Consider the following 25,184-nt stretch of genomic DNA (forward strand, 5'->3'; position numbering starts at 1 on the left):
TGTCTGGATGTAATGAATTAACTTGTTTGCTCTATTGAAGAAACTAATCACAATATGACCCCATGACAACTGGTTCTACCATTATGCCTTTGACTACTAAATTATTATCGGGAAACACTGTTTGTTGGCTCACTGGGAGAGAAAAAAAAACGCGATCTTCCAGCTGAAACGTACAAAAAAAAAAAAAGAGAAACAAATGTGCTCATACAACACCCACTTTGACAAATCTATAGATAGTAACAGTGGCGATATCAGAAAAAAAAATTATTCTTCAATATGATTGAATGTGGAATAGACAATAGAATGAAATGTCTCAGAAAATGACCACTGGGGTTTTTTTTTTTAAGGATTCTTGACATTACAGGAATCAATACCATAAATATCCCGCAGAGCAAAAATCCAGAAGTGAGTTTCTCATAGAGATTGCTATCAGTAGTGAAAGCCAACAACTCTACAAACAAATAGCCATTCGATCTTCTGCCAAAACTGCTTTGTGTAAAAGTTGCACAACTTTAGTTATATTCAACCAAAAGAAGATTTCTGGGCCTTCTCAACGTTACGCACCTAAACAGGAAGCTATGCTATGTACTGGTGTACCTGGAAGACAGAATAAACTTCTGAAAGAATGTCTTATCAGAAGTGAACTGCTGCAAATGTTGTAGCAGTGACATATAAATAATAATATTGAAAAGTATCGGCACGTGCGCACACAGTGTGTGTATAAATATAAAAAAGTACACAGCACATAATGTACTGTGTACATTTTATATATATATAAAAAATATATCTATGCTAATATACAACAATATAGCTAAATAAAAAAGGCTAATTGTTTATTAGATTATTATTCATCACTGTCACTACCAGTGGCAAATTACCCATTAAGGCAATGAGGCACATGCCTAGGGGCCCCCCAAGCCAAGACATTTTCCTATAGTGTTCTAAAATAGATTAATATTTTCAGTAAACATCATAAAAATCTTGATTAATTTAAGCGAAAATTTAAGCAAAAAATTCAAAAGTACAAAATTTCATTTATTTGCCACCTAACTTTTATTTATTTTTTATTATTATTTTTTTGGGGGGGGGGGCCCAACTATACTTAATCAGCCACTGGTCACTACTAGCAACATTTGCTTCAGGTATTTTCATGCAAAGTCTACAGACAGACTGTGTGGTCCTTACAGATTAGCTGTACACATAATTTACACAATTTCGTCGTTTTCCGGTCTCTCTTCCAGGAGCACTGATAACACCTCCCTCATTTAGGTGGGCGCTGTTGAGAAGGTCCAGGAATTTCTTCGTGTTGAATACGACCTAGTTTCGCACGAAGTGGTTTTGGAAGAGTTACCGTGGCAGCTCTTTTGCGGAGCTGTGGATTCACTAAACTTTTGCCAATCTCTGCGAGAAACTTGCTTTGAATGAATTTCACTTCTGGATTGTTACCACGGAGAACAGTTACAGCATTCATTCCAGCTATGTCTAAAATCCTAAAAAAACGTACCATTGGCCATCTTTTAGTTTTCCACGAAGTGGAATACGTCTCACACACTTCATCCTAGAGATCTACCCCATCTTTCATCATACTATAAAAGGAAATAGTTTCCGGCTTTCTTCTGTTGCCACTGTTAGGATCTATAACATTGTCCTGGTGGATGGTCGATATTAGGAGCACATTTTTGTTCTTTTTTGGCATGTAGGACAATTGTAGTGTGATCCTGGAACGCAAATAAACTACTATTCGGTTCGCATCCCTGCATGTTCACCAATTCAGCTGGCAGTTCACGTTTATTTTTCTGAAGTGTGCCACGGGTAACATTTTTTTCTAGTAATTTAGAGGCCAGAGGCACACAGGCGAACCAATTGTCTGTGGTCAAATTGTGGTTAGTTCCTTCAATTGGACAAACAAGCTGCATCACCACATCAAGGGCCGCATTTGAAAACACATAAGGCCCAGGAGGCTGTCTTCCCACAAACTTCCATGTTTAGTGTGTATCCCATCTTTGCATCGCATAATGTAAATATCTTCAGTCCATATCTTGCTGGTTTACTTGGCATGTATTGGTGGAATGCACATTACCTCTGAATGCCACCAGCTATTCGTCGACAGTAACATATTGCGAAAGTGAATAATATCTCTGACATCTACCCAAAAACATGGACAAAAATTCACAAAATGCTGCAAATCGATCAGTTTCTTTTCTGATGTATCTGTCGTTCATGCTGTCGAACCGTATGGCCCGTAGAAGAAACGAGAACCTCTTTTGGGCTATAGTCAACAGCAACTCACAACCTAATCCATCCTTATGCCTCAAACGTGCCACGTTTCACCCCCCTGCACGAGACATTCCTGCCAGAATTAATATTCCAATTAAAGCTCTAATTTACATCTCATCCGTTCTTCTAGCATCCTTCTTCAATTAATAATTCACTGCTATACGACTAATGTATTCATTAGTGTGTATCACTGTGATTTATACTAATGTATTCATTAGTATGTATCACTGTGATTTATCATTTCATTGTCAAAAAATAAGAGAAAACAATCAATTGGTGATTTTGCATTCTTACCTGCAGCCTTCACCTGGCAAATGTGTGATGTTGCTTTGAGTGTACAAAGTTTCTACGAGGAGCAACTTTTCTCCACATTATGGTTTTGTCCCCCCCGATATACACCCCCCTTCAGTTCTGTCATAATCGGTGTCATCTCCTTCAGTCTCACAGTGCTGCTGCTGTGATATACAAGTTGCTCGCTGAAGTCACTGTCATCCTCCAATTCTGATGTTGATGACCTTCTTTCCTCTTGAAAGGAATCTCCTGTACAGAATTTCCTAAACATTTTTTGCTTTCAGGAACGTCTTCAAAATTTTAGACAAGTTTGAAATTAAATGAACTGGAGGTTGTCATACACCTAAATAAAGTTCTCGCATTGTGCAGAAGCAAGAAATATGAAAAATCAATTGTGGGAAAAACGATCTTCTTTCCTTAATGATATAATTATTATCATCATCTGTTTATTCCACAAAACGAAACCACCTGGGGACAGAAAAGTGCTAGTAGGGTGCTAATTACTTATCAGGCTATGAGATACTAAGTGCAGTCGATTACATATAGGAAGGGAGTTCACCTTTCTAGTCCGGGGGAAAACCAGCATTTAAGAAGCTGGAAAAGAGGCGGCTCCAATTTACTACAACAGGAAATATTAGATCCTACATATCTTAGGAAAACTAAAAAATTATAAAAAACCACCTTCACAGGCATGTTATTTGCACTCCCCTTAAAAAAGGGAAGCCATTGGTGTTCAGCTTTTTTTTTTTTATTAGTAAAGTGAGCTAACCCTAGAGGTAGTGCAATACCAGGCAACTCGTGGCAAAGGTGGAGCAAGATCCAAGCACTTCGCAGCCTTCCAAAAGTCAGTTTGGAAGGAGTATTGAGTATAACACTAGAGTACAACAATAGCACCACATTCTACAGGAAGAATACACTCCAGTTTAAGGTAAACCTTGAAGAACAAGTAGACAGCAAAGACTTGCTTTGACAAACGTGCAATGTGGTCTCTGACCCAACGAAGATACTCAGGTTTTCGGTATTTCCAGGAAACAGATACCAAATTAGCCTGGCTACCCCAGAGATAAGAGACATTCTTCTGAAAGGCTTCAAATATAAAGAGACACAGGTAACCCCGCAAACAATTGGAATGCCAAAGAAACTTATAAGGATACAAAGAGTTCCAGTCGAAATGGAAGATAACTGGATAGCTGACAAAATACGGCAGCGATATCAAAATCAGACGCATGACACACGCAGAATTTCCATCCATACAGAACGGGAACATGACCATAGCCATGACAATGGAAAAACCTGTTCCAAATATCATCACAGTAGCAAGGTGGTGCCTGGTCCTTCACTAACAGGGGTGGCAATGCAGTGTCTCCGAAGTCACTCAACCCAACATCTAAGCACCCAGTGTCCAAGAGCAAGATGCCGCAATTGCCAACAACCAGGACACACAGCAAAAGCCTGAACGGAAGCATGCAGAAAATGCATAAATCCAGACCACAAAGTCTAGAGTTGCCCTTACCAAATGCTCTCAGAAATACTGGGGGGAAATATCACCCCCAATTGATAAAGAAACAGTCCCAAACACGAAGAGGAACAGACAGATAAGAACCAAACGGTGGAAGATTCTCCAACAAGTCGGTTAAACTCAGCAAAAGAGACCGAAACAAAGGAAGTCAAAAACAAAACCCCTAAAAAACTAGACACTCCCAGGCAAACATACACAGACAGAAGGAGAAAACAAAAACATGAAACAGCAAGGGTCCCTCTTACAGACGTCCTTCACAGAATCTAAAGTGACAGCTGGAATTCCAGAACTAGTCTTCACCCTAGAAAAAGGGCAGCCCAAGAAACCCCACATACTGTGAGACACAGACTGCATAAAGAACATCGACAAGTTATCACAAAAAGACCTACAAGCCAGCCTTTCAGAATTGTACAAGAAATGAGGTATGACCCCCACTGAGCAGATTAGGAAAATCTGTAAAGAACCAGTGGGAACGATACAGAAAACCAAACTAAAAACCACATAAAATGCATATCCCACAAATCAAAATAGGTACCCTGAACACCCAGGGTTTATTAATGCAAACAAACAGGAAGAAATATGGCTAAAAATGATACAGAATAATATACAAATTCTAATGATTCAAGAAACACACATCACAAGCGTTAAGGAAATGAAGAATTTTGAAAATCGATTCAAATTACAGACCTTTTGGAGCTGGGGTACCAGGAATAGTAGGGGGGTAGGGATATTAATACGACAACTGATCACAGGCAAATTTCAAAACCTACAAAGGGACACTGAAGGCCAATTCCTAGCAGTAGATTGGATAAATGATACCACCACCTATAAGACAGCCAACGTATACTGCCCTACCCATTACCAAGAGCAAGGTAAAAGCTTAGAAAGAAGATTAAAAGGACAAGACTACCTAATATTAGGAGGAGACTGGAACTTCGTGGAAGTACCGGAAAGGGACAAAAGAGGAGGAGACCCGAATCCAAGAACAGCAGGCATACCAGAGATAAGACAAATCTGCAGGCGCTTGGGTCTCATCGACTCATGGGTGGCCTGTAAAGGAAACACTTTCTCACATACATGGAGAAATAACACAGTGGCTACAAGAATGACAGAATATATGTCACAGCAGATATCCTCAAGGGGAAGACAACAACAGAGCATGTAGACATGAACATAACCAGCTACATCACCAACCATAGTATGGTAAACATAACATTAATTACAGCCAATAGAAACAGCCGACCACAGAGAGGGATACTGGAAACTAAATACCAGCCTGTTACAAATACCAGAAGTCCAAACAGAGTATGAAGCATTATGGGAAAGCCTACAAAATAATCCATAGGAGAACATATGGGACTGGTGGCAGGAATCAAAAGAAGCCACAAAAGCCTTCTTCCAACATCAGGGGAAGAAAGTAGCAAAACAACAAAGATAAGACTTGAAAGCCCTAAGAAAAGAACTCACCATTTTCGAGAGAGGAAACTATGCAGAAACAGGAAACCTCCCCATCATCCAACAGATAAAGAGAGATAGAAATCAAAGAACTGGAGATAGCCCAAAACATAAATGGAAACTCCAAGCAGAATGAATGGATGGACAGCAAAAACAACAGTGCAGCCTTTTATGAAAGAAAAACAAAAGAATCAAGATCTAACTTAATAACATGTATTAGTACAGCACAGAATAAAGTAACAGAAACAGAAGAAATAAAATCAGAATTCCAGAAATATTACACAGATCTATTCAAAATAAGCAACCCCTCTAATACAATCAGCAGCGAAGAAGCAAACCATCCCAAACTACAAAAGTGCCAAGCAGAAAGAATGGACGTTCCAATCACTCTAGACGAGATCACCACAGCCCTAAAAACTTGCCAGAAAAAGAAAACACCAGGACCAGACAGACTTCCAGCAGAATATTACAAAACATTTTGGAAAATCTTAGGGCCCGTGATTAAAAAAATTCCAACAACTCTGGGAAAGCTCGGAAACAAGCCAGGAATTCCTAGCATCAGTAACAACCATAATACTGAAGCCAGGAAAAGATTTAAATCAAATAAGCAGCTGGAGACCAATAGCCCTATTAAACACTGACTACAAAATTTATACAAAAGTGTTAAACAACAGAGACAAACCAAATCTAAAATACATTATCAAGTCAAACCAGACAAGCTGAGTTCCAGGAAGATGGATACAATTCAACCTGACACTAATACGTGACATCATAGAATACATCAGCAAAAAGGAGGATAAAATGGTTCTGGCAGCCTTAGACCTTCGAAAAGCCTTTGATTCTGTTCAACATCAATATCTACATCAAACACTCTTGGAATTCAATCTAGGGAAAAAGTGGACACAAGCAGTGAAATCCCTGTACAGAGAAGCAACCACAAAAATTCAAGTAAACGGACACCATACAGACGACATCAAGGTGGAGTGCGGGGTAAGACAAGGCTGTCCATTGAGCCCAACACTGTTCATACTCTGCATAGAACCATTACTGGCAAAGATCAATGCTGCCAGCAACATAAATGGAGTCCCTCTCCCTGGCAGAAACCAAGAGGAATGCAAATTGCTATGCCATGCAGACGACATCACAGCCGCCCTAAAGGACTACTCCTCCTACACAAAATTAATAAAGATAATTGAAGAGCATGGGAAAACATCTGGTCTTCAAATCAACGAAGCAAAAACAAACATCCCCCACATAGGAAACTGGCCCCAGACACAGCCGATGAAGCCTCTATACGTATCTATGGCTTAAAATTCAAGAAAAAAATTTGAACCCATAAAAGACAAAGAAATAATTAATAAAATAAAAAACAGCTTAAAAGATTGGAATAGGGGAACATTCTCTTTCCAAGCCAAAGAAAAAAAAAAATTATACAAACTACAATAGTCCCCATAATAATGTAGACAGTGACAATCTTGCCAGTGCAGGCCAAAACCAGGAAAACTTTGGAGTCAGCCACCTTCAGATTCTTCTGGAACTACCAAATCGAGGGAGTCCATAAGGAAAAAGTTAAAGCTCCCGAACACAAAGGAGGATACGACATGCCTTGTATACAGACAAGAATTATGACGGAAACAATAAAACTAACAGACGAAATATTGAAAAACCCAGACCACTAAGCTGAAAGCCTCACCAGGTACTGGCTGGGGACTGGAATATCTCGGATATAACACACACTAAAAACAGGAGCAAAAGCAGAGACCCCAAGTTTGTATTACAAGAAGATTCTGGATAGTGAGGTGCTCAAGGAACACGATGGTAACCAACATCCAACTAAATCTGGCCACAGAAAAAATCAAAAGCTTGTACCAAAAGATCCTACAGCCACAGGAATGCCAACCAGTCAATGCACAAACCTCAAATTTGGAAATAATGGAAATAACGTGGAAGCAACTGCACACCAATAACCTGAATTACCCATCCAAAAGAGACTTCACATGAAAGGCACTCCATCAAAACTTACCCACAAGATTCAACTTGAACAAATGGAGCAAGACAAACAACAAAACCTGTCCCTTTTGCTTAACACAAGAAGAAACCTCGAGTCATCTGCTTTTCCAATGCCACACTACGCAACAAGTATGGAACCATGTAAGTCACAAGTTCAACGTCCACAAAATTACAGAAGAGGCTTTCTACCTCAACATTCCAGACCCCTTCACAGTGGAAAAACGACTCTTGCTATTTACCATCCTGGAGATCAGATACCACATCTGGAAGATCAGAAACAGAGCAATATATGAAGGTGGAGGAGTTACAGCCTTGCACATTCTGAGCTCATGCAGATGTTCCCTTCGTAACTTCTTCCAGACAGAATTTACTCTAATCAGAGAGGACCGCTTCAAAAGAAAATGGTGTCTACCACCCCGGCTGTGTTACATCCACGAACACCAAGTAACTATGACTTTTTAGAATGGCACCTGTCAACAACCTTACGCAGAAGTAACCGGAAAAACACTAACACATTAACTCAGCAGTTACCCTCAATAAATAAATAAAAAATAATAATTAAAAAAAAATAAATAAAAAACAATACTAAATTTTAAAAAAATAAATAAAATAGAAAAAAATAATAATAAATATATATATACATACATATTAATAGGAGAATATAGTATAGGTTGAGGTTAAGCACCCTTCGAGCAAAATCTGGCCTTCCTCCAGGGAGTATTTCTGGAACAGACTTTTGAAAGCTACTACTGCTACCTTTTCTCACTTCCCCAAACGTTCAAGATTGGTCAGTTTTCTCTTCTCCTTTCCACCATAGCTTCCACCCGAGCCCTTAGAAGTCCATGGGGGAACCCCAAGCCAAGACATCGGCCACACCAATAGGACTGAAGGCCCGCAGGTATTACAGACTAGTGAGGTGCTCAAGGAACATGATGGTAACCAAGTAACATATAAAGTACAGTTAAAGAGTGGACATGGTCGAAGCTAGATAATTGTAAGTTATAGTTGTGTATGCACCCTCTTGACCCTGGTGAGGCTATTTGCCTTATACCTTGGCCAGAGGAGTGCTTCTAACAGTACTGTTAGGAAAAAAACTGAGTTAAAGGTACACAAACAAGATCTGTTCTTATCAGCCAGATCTATTGTTCCTGATCCTTTCTCCTTCAGGTCTTCTTGGCAGTCTTGATGCCCTTAAGTGGGACATTTTGGCCTTCAGGGTAGTTTGCAGGGGCAACGAGGGAGTCTCCAGGGTAGGCCCTGAAGGCAGCATCTACCGGAGCTCCCAGGTAAGAAAGTATTTTCTTAGTACTGAGTATAACAGAGTAAATCATGTCCTTCTACTTCAGAGAATGGACTGTAGAGTTTGAACTTGATGGGAATACAGAAATAGAGAAACAATCAGTTCCACGACACAGCACATTAACATAATGAAAATTGAGGGTTTCACGATTCTGCCTGGAAGAAGGTACCAAGTAGTACTAAAAGACACTGGAACCAGGGATACTATTCTGAAAGAAGTGTGTGGTGGGCAATTTTAGAAAATACGTTAACACAGATCGATACCCTGTTGAACTACCGGAGCGGTATCTGAAGAATACTCTTGGGAAAGTCAAGAGTATTCTTCCTATGGGAAAGTCATGGAAGTAGAAAATCAAAAAATGGCAGAGTTCCCCCACATATCCTCAGGGAAAGTAAGAATACTTATGGAGATGACAAAGGCTGTTCCAAACATTATAATGGTAGGCAGATATCGCCTGGTTGTTAATTATCCTGGAATGGAGAAAGTTTGTCTACGCTGCAATCAAAAAGGGCACGTCAGCTCGAAAAGTGACCAATCCAAATGCTTTAACTGTAAGGAATCTGGTCACATCAGCTTGCAATGTGACAAACCCTGTGGAAAATGTGGCTCAGAGGGGGCATAAAGTTAACGCCTACCCTAAAAGATCCTTTGCAGAAACTATAACAGGGCACACAGATACAGTGGAAAATAATGAATCTAAATTTGATGGGGAAAATTTTCCAGTGGTTGGACAGCAACCACATAATGCCGAGGTCTCAGAAAGAAACAAAACAAACGAGCCCAAACAGACAACAGACAACTTCAGAACAAGAGAGGCCAAGAAAGCCATTCAAAAGGCCACTACCAGAAAAAGATGACTATAAAGCAGCAGAGGAGGAAAGCAGCTCCATGAAGGGAACATGGAAAGCAAAAAAAAAAAAAAAACCACCTGCAAACAACAAAACAGATGAAAAAATACAAGAAAGTAACGCCGAAGCTATAGACTGCTACAACATGACTATAGAAAAGATTCTAGGAGCAGATAGCTTTCTAGAAAATGTAGGAGAAGAGGAAAAAGAGACAGTTGAAATCCTCGAACGCATAGAAAATGAGATTGGCAAAATGGACTTCGAAATCGTCACTAACGAAAAAAGAGAAATCATACAAATGAAAGTAGCCTCAGATGCGTTCCGCACAATAGAACTAATGAACAGCAATACAGAAGACCTAAGAGAAACCCTCAGCAACAACTCCAGCATGATGGGAGGACAGATAAGGCTAATCAGCTTGACACTGGTTAGGCTATGTGACTCCCTCCTTAGAAAATCAAAATGATAACACTTGGTACCCTCAACATCAGAGGTCTCAGACAGAATTTTAAGCAACACTATCTGTGGAGGCTTATATTAGTCCTAGGGCTCCGCATAATCTTCTTACAAGAAACGCATTTCGTGTCAGTTAGATATAAAAAAAATTTGAATGCAGGTTTAAAGTGTGTTCCTTTTGGAGTTTTGGAAAATGGCGTGCCAGGAGGGGTGGGCATTGTCATTATGTCCCCTTTGGCAGGGCAGTTCTTCAATTTGCAGAGAGACGTCAGGGGGCGCATTGTGTGCATAAACTGGAAGCTAGGCGGAAAAATTATCGGGTTGGTCTATGCACCTAATGAAATTTGAGACCAGATAATCTTCTTCCAACAACTAAGAACATATCTACAAGGAGCAAGATGGGTCTTCATAGGGGGAGATTTTAATTGTGTCCTCGACCCCATACTTGATAAGACTGGCAATGGGGTGTCAACTAAGATAGCGGGGGAGCATACCTATTAAAAAAACATCTGCAAAGAAAGGGATCTTGTTGATGTCTGAAGACTAAATAACCCCACATAACATGGGAGTACTTGGGAAAAAAATAGATTAGGAACAAGAATAGACAGGTGGTACATGCCAAGCAAAATAGCACAACAAGTTGAAGCTATCAAGCACATTAACATTAGGGCCTATAGGGTTATCTCTGACCATAAACTAGTCATGGTTAAATTCGAACCATTCTCACCAGTACAACATGGAACGGGAAGATGGAAACTTAATCTAGTACTGCTCACTAGAGATTTAACCATGGTGCAACACTAAATCCTCACAGCAACGCAGGACAACGAACTGACCTGGGAGCAGTGGCACACCCTAAAACAAAGGCTGAAAGTTATCTTCCAAAATATGGGGAGAAAAAAAAACAGTTCATGCACCTGCGGAAGGAAAGAGATCTGCCATATGGCTGTGGAGACATGTGTGGGGTTGAAGAAGCTAACCTCAATATCGCCACCTTCTTTGACCAAGAAGCAGAAATGAAGGCCCTGCAACGTAGGACTTTCTTTAGGGAAAGAAACAAGCCCACTGCTGCCTTTTGTGACCTGTGACGGGAAAATAGGGAAGTGGACAGAACTATCATCACTATCGAAGAAGGAAATGATACGTCAAGCACAACCTCAGAAATACTAGATAAATTCGATTTTTACACTCAGGAATGGACTGCATACACTGGAAAGGATTTTCCAGACAACTGGATGTAGGAAAGATTTGCCACAGGGCACAAAACATGGCAAGATTGCCCACTCACACTGGGTGAGCTCTCTTCAGTACTTAATGAATTTAAGTTAAAAAAAGCACCTGGTCCAGATGGTCTTACTATAGAATTTTATAAAACAATTCTGGGACCCAAGTTGCTAACCATATTTCAAAGTTTCTTCACAAGAGGTTCTGCACCCGTCCACTTTCTTGATGCACACACGATATTTAAAAAAAAATAACTGTGAAAATGGATTGCAAATTCAGGACTGGCAGGCGACCCATCACATTAACTAATCTGGATTACAAGATCTATGCCAAAGCACTAAATAAAAGATTAAAGACGTGCGTAACAGACATCATTAAAAGCAACCAAATATATGGAATTTTAGGCAGAAATATAGACTTTCAGATCAGGTTCCTGAGAGATCTCAGTGCATACATTCAGCAGAAAAACTACAAAGCTGCCATTATTCTCATTGACTTCACCAAGGCAGACTTTCCCACAAATACATTTTTGATCTCTTAAACAAAACTGGTGTAGGCAAATCACTGCAAAACGCCATACGGGTGCTGTATGAGAAAGCCACCACCAAGCTAATAATCAATGGAATGTGCTCCAAAATCATTACTTGTCAAAGAGGAGTTAGGCAGGGTTGCCCCTCAGCCCAGTGCTCTTCTCGCTTGCTTTAGAGCCACTACTAAGGAGACTGGACATGGAAAAAAAACTATTGAGGTATTTCGATGCCAGCACCCAAGCAACCAATGCAGAAGCCTAGCATATGCTGACGATGTTGTCATCCTCACAGGAGATGCAGACTCCGTCGGAAGATTCCTTCAGATAGCAGAAAACTTCTCAGACTTCCGGGCTAGACATCAACCAAAGTAAAATGAAGTTGAAACTGTGGGGCAAGTGGGCAGATACTGAAATAAGCTTGCTTCCCACTGACATCACAGTCGAACCCAACACAGTTAAAATATTCACTGACAGACCTGTATTAGAAGTGAACACAATGATCAGAGAGTGTCAAGCTAGGCTGGGCAAATGGAGCACGGGAATTTGGTGTTTCTGTGCAAGGGCAACCATTTTGAAAACTATTGCTACATAATGCACATCGTAAATATAATAGGCATAAATAGAAAGATGGAGGACAGATTCCACAGACTGTTCTTCTGTTTCTTCTGGGAGAACAAACACCAAGAAGTGAAAGAGGGCACTCTGTTTCTTAAAATGGACAGAGGGGGATCTCAGTTGCCTCTAACCCATGCCATAACTAACACAATGAAAGCCTTGAAAAGCACACATATTGTAGCTTACCTGACACAGCACTTCCTAGGACACAGAGTATCTTACTTCGGTAAGGAACGTTTCTTGGGACCACAAACAGATCGGCTTCCCTCCTGCTATGCCCCACTGGTTAGTGTATAAGCAAATGATAGATGCAGGTTACACTCATCAGCACTGGATCAATGTGAAACAAGTATACTGGGTCATCATGGAGTTGTAACACAAGAGCAGACTGGATGCCATCATTTCGTAAAGACAGACACGAAGGTGGCCTTCACTACCTTACACAGAAATATGGGATATCCATCACGCACAGAGGGGGATATCAAATCCCACATCTCAGCTGCCTCTAGCTGATGCCGTAATTAACACAATGAAAGCCCTGAAAAGTACACATATTGTAGCTTACCTGACACAGACCTAGCCTGGCGAATCAGCTTTGGAAGACTGCCAGTGGCTTACAACAAGTATTGTTTCGGTGGCAGAGGAGATGGTCTCTGTCAATTCTGCAGATTATATGAAAGAGTAACTCATGTTTTTCTCTTGCCCCATTGCACAACATATTTGGATCAAAATTAGTACGTTCTTCGGAACAACAAACTTTGAAGAAACAGAAATAATCTACTTACAAGGACCGAACAACAGACAAGCCAAACTACTCGGTTTTACAATAAACGAATTTAAATACCATATCTGGAAGGTACGGAAGCACCAATCCAGTGGTATAGCCACAGAAGTTCACAATGATATCATCAGATCGGCACTCTCATCACTAAGAAGATTTTTGATGGTGGAATTCTAACACCTCAGAGAAGGAAAGTTTAAAAAGAAATGGTGCACACCACCTATATTATGTACAGAGGCAAATGGAAAACCGGTTCTTAAATCAGTGCTTTAATTTTTTTTTTTTTTAGAAACAGCTTGTAGTTGAAGGGGCAGGCATGGGTTTTTACCCCGAGTCGGATAGGCAATGCCAACCCCTTCCGCACGTTAAGTGGTTTGCTGCACTTGTAGCAACCCACTGTTGGTCTGAGAGTGATAGAGGGCCGGTGAACCCAGGCAGGGCAGGCCTACTCCAGGCGGCCAGCCGTCTGGCAGTCTCCCTGGAATGAGTGATATGGGATGGGGTCGCTGGATTGCTCTGGCCTCTCATCTCTTCACATCTACCATTCTCTTTACTCAGGTCTATATGCTTTTCCATCAGGTCTGCAAGAGGTCAGAGAACTCCATCCAAAGAATGAATGAACAATTTGGGAAGGGGTAGTCCCACATGGACCCCTGTCAGATATTAATTTTTTTGAAAAGATGAAGCCCCTTTCATTTTTCAAAAACAGATCTCTTTTTCTCCTACTTCCTCACTTTCCTTTGCTCTCCTGTCTAATCTGGGGCTAGAGGAAAAATATAGAACTAATATCCTCAAATGAAATCTCTTCTTATCAGCCATATGTATTGTTCCTGATCCTTTCTCCTTCAGGTCCTCTTGGCAGTCTTGACTGCCCTTAAGTGGCACATTTCAGCCTTGAGGGTAGCTTGCAGGGGCAACTAGGGAGTCTCCAGGGTAGGCCCTGAAGGCAGCATCTACTGGAACGTGTGGGTAAGAATGCTGTGGTAATCTTGTCTAGAGTGATTGGAACGTCCATTCTTTCTGCTTGTTCTTGTCCATTGTTCTGCTGAGTTGAAGAACAATTTTTTTCTGTGCCCGGTTCATGGGTTCCCTAAAGCCCATCATGCACCACAGGTTGAAAATTCCTGCTCTACAGAAAAGAATTATTCAATGTTATTATTATTATGTTTTATTTTTGCAGATTGTGGAACAAAAAGAAAGATCACCAGTTTTTGTGTGACTATCACACTCAGCTGCCTCATCTTGGCCAAAAAAGCGTTCCTACAAAATTTTAACAACTTATACTGTCAGTCCTCGTATAATACGTGTTTGCACTACACGAATTCGATCATACACGATTTATAAATAGAGGAACAATGTCGCATATAAAATAAAATAAATAAATTTTCTGTTTATACTCCGGGACTACCAAACGGTCAGAGGAGTTTACAAGACACCACCACCGCCTTCAGTAATCACGGGCTTGAACCCCGGTCACTCAAGGCACATGTACTTATGCACCCGCGCGCCTGACCACTAGGCTACGGCGAACACGAACGTAATTCACTTATGCACGATTCGCCTTTGTGTTTACAAGAAATGGTAGTAGAACGGGACGGAATCACCCCAACTGAACACAACAAGGGGAAACACATTTAACATAATAACGTAAAAATCCACAGAATTCCAGCTATCGGTATTATCGCAAATGTAATTAGATCGACTTTTATTATTGGTTTATAACAAGACTACACTAGCAGGAACCACCAATAAACCGGAAACTGCAAATTGTTTTATGGTAGTGACCTCCAGAAATGTGCTTTAGTAAACATAAGCATGTAATATGTGAGAATAGTGTGTTTCCGCCTTTACTGCATTGTTTATTCAGTTTGTACACGGGTGCTGTGTCGTTTATTCAGTTGCTACTTGTTCGCTGTGCGTTTGTGTACATCAAGCTTGCCTCCTCATTTTTGTTCATTTTATAATTGTGCTCTATTCTCTAAAAAACGAGTAAAATACTTGAAAAAAAGTGTGAAAAGGAAGCGTTGTGGTGAAAATAATTCAGAGAGAAAAAGAAAAGCAATATCGATATAAGAAAAAATATGAAACTGTGAAACGCTTTGACCGGAATGAAAGCACATGCCATACTGTGCGTGCTACAGGCCTAAATGAGGGAACGCTGAGAACGATTAGAAAGAATGCAGAAAAAATAAAAACAACTTTCATAGCAGGAAAAACAAAGTGTAACGAAATCAGTTAGATCAAGACAAAGAACTGGAAGAGATGGAACGTCTTTTATCTGTTTGAATAGAAGATCAAACAAAGAGATCAGGAACAAGTTTGCTTACGATAAAAGCAAAGGCATTGGCAAATTTGAAGACCTCAGAAATAAAGCTGAAAACCCTCAAGAAGTGCCTCCCTTTACTGCTAGTAGTGGCTGGTTCAATAATTTCAGGAAACGTCACGCTTTCCATAATGTGAAATTAACAGGTGAAGCTGCGAGTGCAGATGAAGCAGCAGCAAAGGCATTTCTGCCGATACTGAAAAAACTAATTGAGGAAGAGGGCTATACACTGAACCAATTTTTCAACTTTGATGAAACCGGACTGTATCTGAAAAAAATGCCATCACGAACATATATCTCAAGAGAGGAAGCACGAGCTCCAGGCTTCAATGCTGCTAAGGATTGACTGTTGTTAGGAGCAAATGCAAGTGGCGACTTGAAACTGAGCCTGTTGTTGTTTATCATGCAGCCAATCCATGAGCGTTAAAAGGGATTGCAAGGACTACCCTGGGTTTTACTTTAGGAACAGCAGGCACAAGAGGGTGGATGACAGGGCAGATCTTCACTGACCTTCTACTACATGTGTTTCGAAGCTACTGCAAAAAGAAAAATTAGCATTTTAAGATATTAATTATTTTGGACACCAAGTCACCCCCCAACCCTTGCTGAACTGTCACCAAACATCAAAATCCTGTTTTTACCACCTAACACAGCATCTCTTAACCAAGGAGTAATTGCTGCTTTTAAGCACTATTACACAAGACGCACATTTAATGAACAACCCCTAAGAACTGAAAATTTTCAACCACTGCGTTTTATTACTGCAAGATGCTCCAGGAAAAGCAAGTAGAAAGAACAAAGAAGGCAGAAGAACAAGTTACAGACAGAGTTTGCAATTCACACGCTTATTATATTAAAAAAAAAAAAAAAAAAAGCCCAAACTATTGCGATAACAGGTAAATGTTCAGCTATCTTTTGATTAATAAAGTGAGCTGACCCTGGAAGTAGTGCAATACCAGGTCAACTCGTGGAGCAAGCTACAAGCAATTCGCCGCCTTTAAATTTTTCTTCTCCGATGTACTCGAATTCCACCACCGGATTGGCACTTATGAGAAGATGGAAAATAAAAATTTCAGAGGAAAGTTTATTTGGACTACCCCGAGGGAGGCCATTGTATGTTCAGCTATTTTTTGATTAGTAAAGTGAGCTGACCCTGGAGGTAGTGCAATACCAGGGCAACTCGTGGCAAAGGTGGAGCAAGCTCCAAGCACTTCGCCGCCTTCCAAAAATCAGTTTAATATCTTGGGCCCCGATGGGGCCCGTATCAGATATTAAGCTGATAAGAACAGATACTACACTTTGATCTTAGCCAAAAGGCCGAGAAGCGATACCAGCCACTGTCTGCCCAAATCAATTATATCCCGTTTTAGTAAGCACCAATTTGGTAGATGGAGTAGGAACTTCGGTAATAAAAAGAAGATTGATCAACAAGCGCCCTAATTTTCTTTAGGTGCTCTGAAATAAGATTGTTTCTTGTGTTTTTTATATACTTTTTCTTGACAAGCAAAAGCGTTATTAATATCGAAAGAAACTAAGCCAAATCGTTTTGTTTTATTCTGTATCTTCGTAAACGGCGCCTATTAACTCTCGTGGGTGTTTTGGCAATTGGCGCCATCTGCCGGCCAAATTCGGTCAGTAAAATATTAAGTTGAATGGACTTAATTTGAGGGTACTGTATTTGGTATTTGTTATTTTTGGTGCAAGGACTGCTCAGGCCATATTAGTGATGTAGAAGATACTCATGGCTGTTTTGCAAACAGTCAGAAACGATAATATAAGTTTATCCGTTTGAAAAATGAGAAAAAATTCTGTGGGGTTGGCATTGTTACCTATGATATGAAAGGCTTCAAAGATTCTTTAAGATTAGGAACAAAGCCGGCCCGAGGAGGGTGCGAACGGTGCGAGCGCACAAGGCCCCGCGCCGCTGACTGATTTTGCAAAATAAAAATGGTTTCATTTTTTTTGTTTTAATACTATCGCAAAATTTAGCGACATCGCCATAATTTTAATATACATAAGCAATAAAATGTCAATAATCATGTTATTAACATTATCTGAAAGCCCGCCAAGAATTCTCCAAAGAACACGGAAAAATATACTGTATTACAATATTTATTGAAAAATGATTTATTTGAATTGTATCCAAATTTTGTTACTGTTCTGAAAATTATGTTAATCTTACCAATTACCGTCACATCTGCAGAAAGATCTTTCTCAATATTGAAAATAATAAAAAATTACTTGGATCTAGCATTAGTCAAGAACGATTTACCTCCTTAGCCATTTTATCTATCGAATCCGAAATAGCCAAAAAACTAAATTATGATGATATTATCAACGAATTTGCTATAAAACATGTAAGAAAATGAAACAAAAATCACATATTGTGACTTTATTCGATTAAGTCGCATACCAAATTGTATTTTATAAGTATATGAAGCAATTACTTTTTTTTTATTTGATTTATTAAAGATTTTTTTGTGATTGAAATGTTAAGTTTATTAAAATAATTTAATTATTTATCATTTTCATGTAATCTTTAGTAAACCAATTTGTACAATGTAATAAATATCAAAATGCAATAAATTATTTTGTTGTACGAATTTGTATCAAGGCCCCGCAAGTCGACTTTGCACCGGGCCCCACTTTTGTTTGGGCCGGCCCTGATTAGGAAGAAAACTGAATGAGAGTTGCCGGGCATGCGAGTACAAGGTGCATTCAACAAGAATGTGCTTCATTGTGAGTTGAGAATTACAGTGTGTACACTGTGGAGGATCACTGCCTGTGAGGAGAAATAGGTGAGTAATGTGACTGTGACCAATTCTTGCTCTGGCTAGGATTACTTCCTTTGTTTTCCGAGATGCTAGAGGCCCATAACTGTGGATCTGGTTTTATCTGAAAGAGCTTATTATCTGTTTTAGTTTGCCATATAAGTGTCCATTGTTCCTTACATATTCTTCATATATTAGATTTGTAGTCAACATATGGAACGAGAGAACATGATGAATCTGAATTAGATGGATATTTGCTGGCATAGTCTGCACATTCATTTCCAGATATCCCAGTGTGGCCTGGGATATCTAGAAATTTTCTGGGATCCAGCAAAAGATGACCACTAGCTGGCGTTCCTGAGTATGTATCAATATACATCTTAGTTTTTATTAAAGGATTCTTTGGTGTGGAGGTGTTTTGTAAGGCGATAAGTGTACTCTGTGGGTCCGTATACAGTAAACCCCCGCTATTCGCGGGGGTTACGTTCCTGAGAAATGCCGCGAATAACGAAAACGCGAATACTGAGTTATGGCTCCCATAGTAATAAAGGGGTTCCGTTCCAAAGTATGAAATATATAAGAAAAACTAGTCTAAAATTTTGTCTATGTATGTATTATATGTACCTTCATAATATGACTATGTACATAGGCATACATAGTGAAATGCAAGCATAAGGTATCGAAATGAAAATAAGAAACAATTTAATATTAAATGTAATATTTATTAGAAATTTCAAACAAATCTTTCAAACCAGCGCCTTTTCTAGCTAAAAAAAACTTATCCCGCCAGTGCTATCACCAGTTTCGCTAAAATGTTGATAAAGGTGTTTTGCCTTTTCACAAAAGATGAGTGAACTTAAGAGAATTTTATTTTGAGTTCGGTCTTCTATCCAAAGATTTAAAGCTTTTTCCATTTTTTCTAATTTAACATCACGGGTTACAGAGCAAATTTTTGAAGCAATTAGCGCGTTTTCACGGACACTACGGCGGATTTTTTCTTCCGATTTTTTGATTGATCGTACCGTTGACTCACTGACTTTATAATGTTTTGCCACTGAGGAGACACTTTCACCATTAGAAATTTTGTCTAATAATTCAATTTTATTCGCTAATGTCATCACCTTCTTTGATCTTTTCACATTTCCCTCGTTATTCGTAGCCATATTTTTGTACGAGTTAGAAAGAACTTGTCCAAATAAAGTCACTTTCTTCCGTTAACACGCTCGAAAAAGTCTGTTTTACACTGCAAAACGGTAGATTTATCACTTTTGTAAGCATATCAATTTATAAATTTATTCAATTTTTAAGCATATAAATTAAAAGCAAACGACGAAACCTTCCACGACAAGCGCATAACACATACTGAACAAGGATTAGCGAGAAACATCCACGCTCGCGATTTTGTCACCCCTCTCCCCCCACCCGCTGAGCACTGTTTTGACCGGGAAAGATAATTTTAGCCACGCCCGTGTTTTTTTTATTGTGGAAAATGTTCACGGCGCTTTAAAATTCACATACAGTATATTATACAGTACTCTTTTTGATGGACAGATGGAGAATATTTTCTAGGGCAAGCGAATAACTCAGCTGTATAACTGTTACATTTGGTGGAAAGTGATACAGAGATGGTGTTAAAAGGGAAAACTGCTGCAGCACCTACCCACTATCACTTGGATCCATCAGTATATATTTTTGTAAAAAGAGGATAATTCGCTGTGCGAGCAGTATGGAGATTTTGTATACGGTATTGATATTTGCAAAGGAATGTTTTCCCCAGTTTAGGAAGTAATTGTCGCAGGATGGTTTAATATAAGACCATGGGAGAACTCAACTGTTTGGATCTTGGAAGACTTTTTCGAGGAGTACATTCCAAGTTTCTGATAGTGCCTGTAATCTGATACCAGTAGACTGAACTGCGCTGAGTTTATTTCTATAGAACAATTTAAACCGTGGATCACTAAGTATAGGCCAAATGGGATATGTAGGCATGCTTCAAATTTAGCTGCATAATTCAGAAGTAACACTTTCCTTCTGAGACAGAGTGTAACTTCATGGGCTCCAATATAAAGGCTTTGTACTGACTATGTTCTACATCCACCTGTAGCAATCCTGTGGGCATAATGTTGAATAGGTTGATTTTAGAGAATCGTGTACTGAAAAAAATCATCTAGTGACTATATGTTTGTTAACAGTGTGGAAGTTTGCCTTTAGCTAGCAGGTGGTGGATTGCTGGAACAAACATCTATCTGTCATTGTAGAAGTTGATAGCTTAAATAGATTCAAGGCAAAACTAAACAAACATTTGGAGTGATTGGATGGGTGAAATGAGAATGGTTGGGGTTCGTTTTTTTTTTTTTTGCTGATGCTATATAAGCTTGCTTTCTTGCATCATGTGCCTTTAATAATGCTAACAGTACCTAATCACCTATGCCAACAATATATTAGCGGCAAACAACGGGTGCCATACTGCCTTCTTCCTCGTGGAGCCAAACAAAGGAATTGGCGGGAAGACCGTTGGTCACTAGTCATCCGGGTAACTGGGGCCACAAAAGTTAAAGCAGGTAATCGGACACGTAACCATGGCAACCGAAGGGTAACAAACACGTCAGCCAAAAGTACAGTATAGCAAAACATAACATGCAAAGATCACAACAGTAAACAAGAACAGGAACATCATCACATCTAACTTAGTAATCTGGGAATTCTCAGGATCCACTAGGCCAATTGTAATGCAAATCAATACCAGGCCTCTATAGAGTAAACCCAGTCAGTAGGTACACATTACTCACCAAGAACATGAACATCACCATCATAATTAAAAAAGGAGTGATATCTCAGCAACCAAGAACCCCAGGAACATGTAACTTGGTGACCGGCTTGAGGGCATAGGACGCTACCCACAGTTAGACCATAGGTGAAAACCAGCAACATCCCCGTATTGAACCACAAAAAAATCGTTTTCTCCACAACCATGCCACATAGGATCTTGTAACTTGGAGGCCAGGTAGTGAACACAGTCTTCTTCCCATCCCAACACCACAGGAGAAGCCAGGACATTAACATCACCGTATTTAAGGCCAAAACTTTGAGGGCCCGTAGCTAAACAACTAAAGGTCCCACACACGCGAAACTCAAGCCGCAAGGAGGGGGAAAGGAAATTTACCTCCCCCGACGCTCAGCGCCACCTGGTGGCGGAAAATACAAAACGCCATAACTCCTCAGGAAACTGCCCAAATTAGTTGAAATTTGGTTTCTGGGCAAAATAGACCAGCTCCAAACGACAGAAAAAATTTCAAAGCTCTAGGAAGAGAAATAAACAAATTATGGTGGACATGAATGACAGCACTGACTCCAGCAGTGACTCGGCAACAACAGTAAAAATTGAGACCCCCAGGAAAAAAAGGGGGGGGACAAACACCACAAGCACCCTCACAACACGTAGATAGACAGGTTAGAGGATCAGGCATTAAGGCAAAAAGCCTAACATAAAAGCAAAAAAATGACATCCACTAAAGGAACCGACCTAAGATTGGAGAAATTCCAAGAAACAACCAAGGAGAAAGGCAAAATAACAGAGGAAGCAATGGTGGTAGCTGAAACAGAAGATGAGACAGAAGACAGTCTCAGAGCCACCACTGAAAGTCAAAATGGACCGCTGGTTGAGCAGGAAGGGGAAAAAGATAATACAGGGGCAAATATTGCAAATATTGAAAAAATGGCAGCCCTACGACACCAGTTCCTGGATATCTTACAAGCAGGCCAGGAAGTCACCCCATCAATGGTAACTAATCTAACCAGGATATGGGGAGACATGGAAAAAATGGTTACATACACGACCATTCAAAATGAAATCCTAAAGGCAGAAGCAAAAACCAAGAGCCCGCCCGTGCCACACCCTGTGGCTTCATTTGCCAACATCACAGCAGCAACGGGGGAAAATGGGAGTGTCAAGGAAACATCACCACCAGGCCCGCAGGAAAAACACGTCCTGATAATTAAAGCCTCCAATGACTCGAAAATAAAAACGAGTGAGGAGGTAAACAGGGCCATAACAACAAAACTCAAGGCTGATCTAAAACACGTAAAAATTAAGGCTATCAGAAACATAAGGGATAAGGGGGTGACTATTGAAACGGCCACCACGACAGACCTAAATAAAATCAAACAATGCCCAAAGCTAAAAGAATTAAAATTAACAGCAGAAACGCCGAAAAAATTAAATCCAACCATGGTTGTCTTCAATGTTAATAAAGAGATTGAGGAAGAAGACTTCCTGGATGATCTAATTAACAAGAACTTGGACAACATCCCCAATACCCCGGAGACACTCAAACAGGAGATAAAAGTCAGATTCAAAATGTATGCTAAAAACAAAGAGAGTAAACATTGGGTCCTAGAAATGTCCCCTAGAGTAAGGAATCACTTCCTCCATAATGAGGGAAGAGTCTATGTGGGGTGGACCGTACACACCATCAAAGATTTTGTTATAGCATCAAGATGCTTCAAATGTCTAAATTATGGCCACTCCTCAGCAAATTGCAGGCAAAAAGGATCACAGATGTGGACATTGTGGCCTGTCTGGCCACCAGTCCAGCTCATGCCCGACCCCTGAGGGACCAGTCAGCTGCCCAAATTGCAAGGCTAGAAATAAAAATGCAGACCATTCATATCGAGACCCATTGTGCCCAGAATTCCAAAGGGCACAAGAATTAACAAAGCAAAGAACCAACTATGCTTGCTAAACAAAACATTGCTAAATTTAAGTTCAAAATCTTACAATTAAACTGCCAAAGATCTGCATCTGTAATGACAGATGTCACAAAAATAATTCAAGAGGAAAAAATAGACCTTATGGGACTACAGGAACTGTACTCCTATAAAGGGAAAGTTAAGGGCCTGCCACACAGCGCTCGAATAATACAAACAGATCCATCAATTGACGGAGCGGGTGGAAATGCAACCCACAGAGTCTGGGCAGCCATAGTCATCTCCAACCCAGCCCTTACTGTTACTAGGATAAATTGTCTCTGCAACGAGTACGCAGCGGCAGCGTGCATAGAGGGCCCACTAGGCAAAATATACATAATCTCAATTTATATGAGAAAGTCCAGACAATCGCAAGACATTGAATCAGACCTAAACTATATAGGAAACTTGCTGGAAAAACTTCCAGACAAAAATATCATCATCATGACTGACACCAATGCAAACTCTACTTTTTGGAACAGTCAGACAACTGACAGTAGAGGTGAGCAGTTGGAGGAATTGATAACATCCAAAAACCTCATAATTAAAAACACCCCAGGTCATCCGCCGACTTACACATCAACAACTGGGCACTCCCACATTGATGTCACCCTGGTAAGTCAGGCTGTCAATAGCAAGATCAGTGACTGGGAAATACACCCAACATGGTCAGCCAGTGACCACCTAGCAATAACATTCATCCTAAACTCGGTACCAGCCAGTACCCAAGGTAGAAAATCCCACAACTTTCCCAGATACCAAACAAAAAATGGAAACTGGGAAGGCTTTGACAAGGCAGTAAAGGAAACCTTTACCACAGAATACATCAACCAAACCTCCAACCTCCCCCCTAATCAACTTATTACCACAGTCATGGAGACAATAACTAAAATAAGTGACAACAACTTGAAAAAACGTAAGAGGAAGGAAAACTATGTTCCATGGTGGACAAAATCCCTGACTGAACACAGGATAAAATTGAAGGCGGCGAGGAAAGCCCTACAAAAGGCAAGGAACTGGGTAGGCCATCAGACGCTATTAGGACACTGGAGGATCAATACAAACAACAACGGAAACTCTACTTTAACAATATCTACCATGAGAAGCATAATGCATGGGGTAGGCTTGTACAAACCTCACTAAATAATGACCCATGGGGGTTAGTATATAAGCTGGTAACAGAAAAAATACACCCGGGGGAGGTTTCAGTCAATTAAAACCATCAACAAACAGGAATGTCTCAACTGGTCAGACTCAATAAATGCCATCCTAGACGAATTAATTCAACAAGACAACTCTTACCCAGAATCCACACAACAAACCAAACTGAGAATGGACCATCTCACCTACTCTGCATCTTCAAATGAAGAAGAATTCAATGAGGGGGAAATATCACAGCAAATTTCTACACTCCGGGATGGGAAATGTCCAGGACTGGACCTCATGGAGGTAGCAACAGTTAAGAGACTGTGGTCACAATGCCCAAAAATAATCACAAACATATACAATTCATGTCTAGCAAATGGAGTCTTCCCCAAAATGTGGAAGGAGGCGAATCTAAAGATCCTAATAAAGAGCTCTGACAAGCCAACCAACCAGCCAACTTCATACAGACCTATAGCCCTTCTCCCAGTTATGGGAAAAATACTGGAAAAACTAATAGCACAAAGAATAAAAGAGTACTACAACCTAAAGCAGCTTTCTTCGGAGTGCCAATTTGGGTTCACACCAGGAAAATCGGCAGAAGATGCCATAGTCTCCTTGCAGAATGTAGTTTCAACATCGGCGGCTACCTATGTCCTTGGCCTCTCGGTTGACTTCAAAGGGGCCTTTGACACTGTATGGTGGCAAAGTGTCCTGGAGAGGCTCCGAGAGGCGGAGGTATCTATACCAATCTACCGTCTGGTGACAGACTACTTCAATGAGAGAAGCCTGGTGGTCTACTCAGGGGACTGTCATGTCGCCAGGTCGGTCACCCGGGGATGCCCACAGGGCTCGATCCTAGGACCACTATGTTGGAATATGGTCCTTGACGGGTG

At 40.3% G+C, this 25,184-nt stretch overlaps 1 protein-coding gene and 2 non-coding genes across 3 annotated transcripts; 1 reads left to right on the forward strand and 2 right to left on the reverse strand.

Moving 5' to 3' along the window:
• Positions 1–3,322: 3,322 nt before the first annotated feature.
• Positions 3,323–3,515, reverse strand: LOC150076987 (U2 spliceosomal RNA). The gene has a single exon (XR_016547754.1). It is a non-coding gene; the product is annotated as a U2 spliceosomal RNA (small nuclear RNA).
• Positions 3,516–6,343: 2,828 nt separating this feature from the next.
• Positions 6,344–6,853, forward strand: LOC150076988 (uncharacterized). Its single transcript, XM_090385748.1, has one exon. It carries the CDS (start codon positions 6,344–6,346, stop codon positions 6,851–6,853), a length of 510 nt encoding a protein of 169 aa, XP_090241874.1.
• Positions 6,854–16,765: 9,912 nt separating this feature from the next.
• LOC150076989 (U2 spliceosomal RNA) lies at positions 16,766–16,957 on the reverse strand. Its single transcript, XR_016547774.1, has one exon. It is a non-coding gene; the product is annotated as a U2 spliceosomal RNA (small nuclear RNA).
• Positions 16,958–25,184: the final 8,227 nt, after the last annotated feature.

The sequence above is a fragment of the Mastigoproctus giganteus genome, chromosome 12 (genome assembly GCF_048544385.1).
Source record: "Mastigoproctus giganteus isolate SK-2022 chromosome 12, ASM4854438v1, whole genome shotgun sequence".
NCBI classification, from domain to species: Eukaryota; Metazoa; Arthropoda; class Arachnida; order Uropygi; family Thelyphonidae; genus Mastigoproctus; species Mastigoproctus giganteus.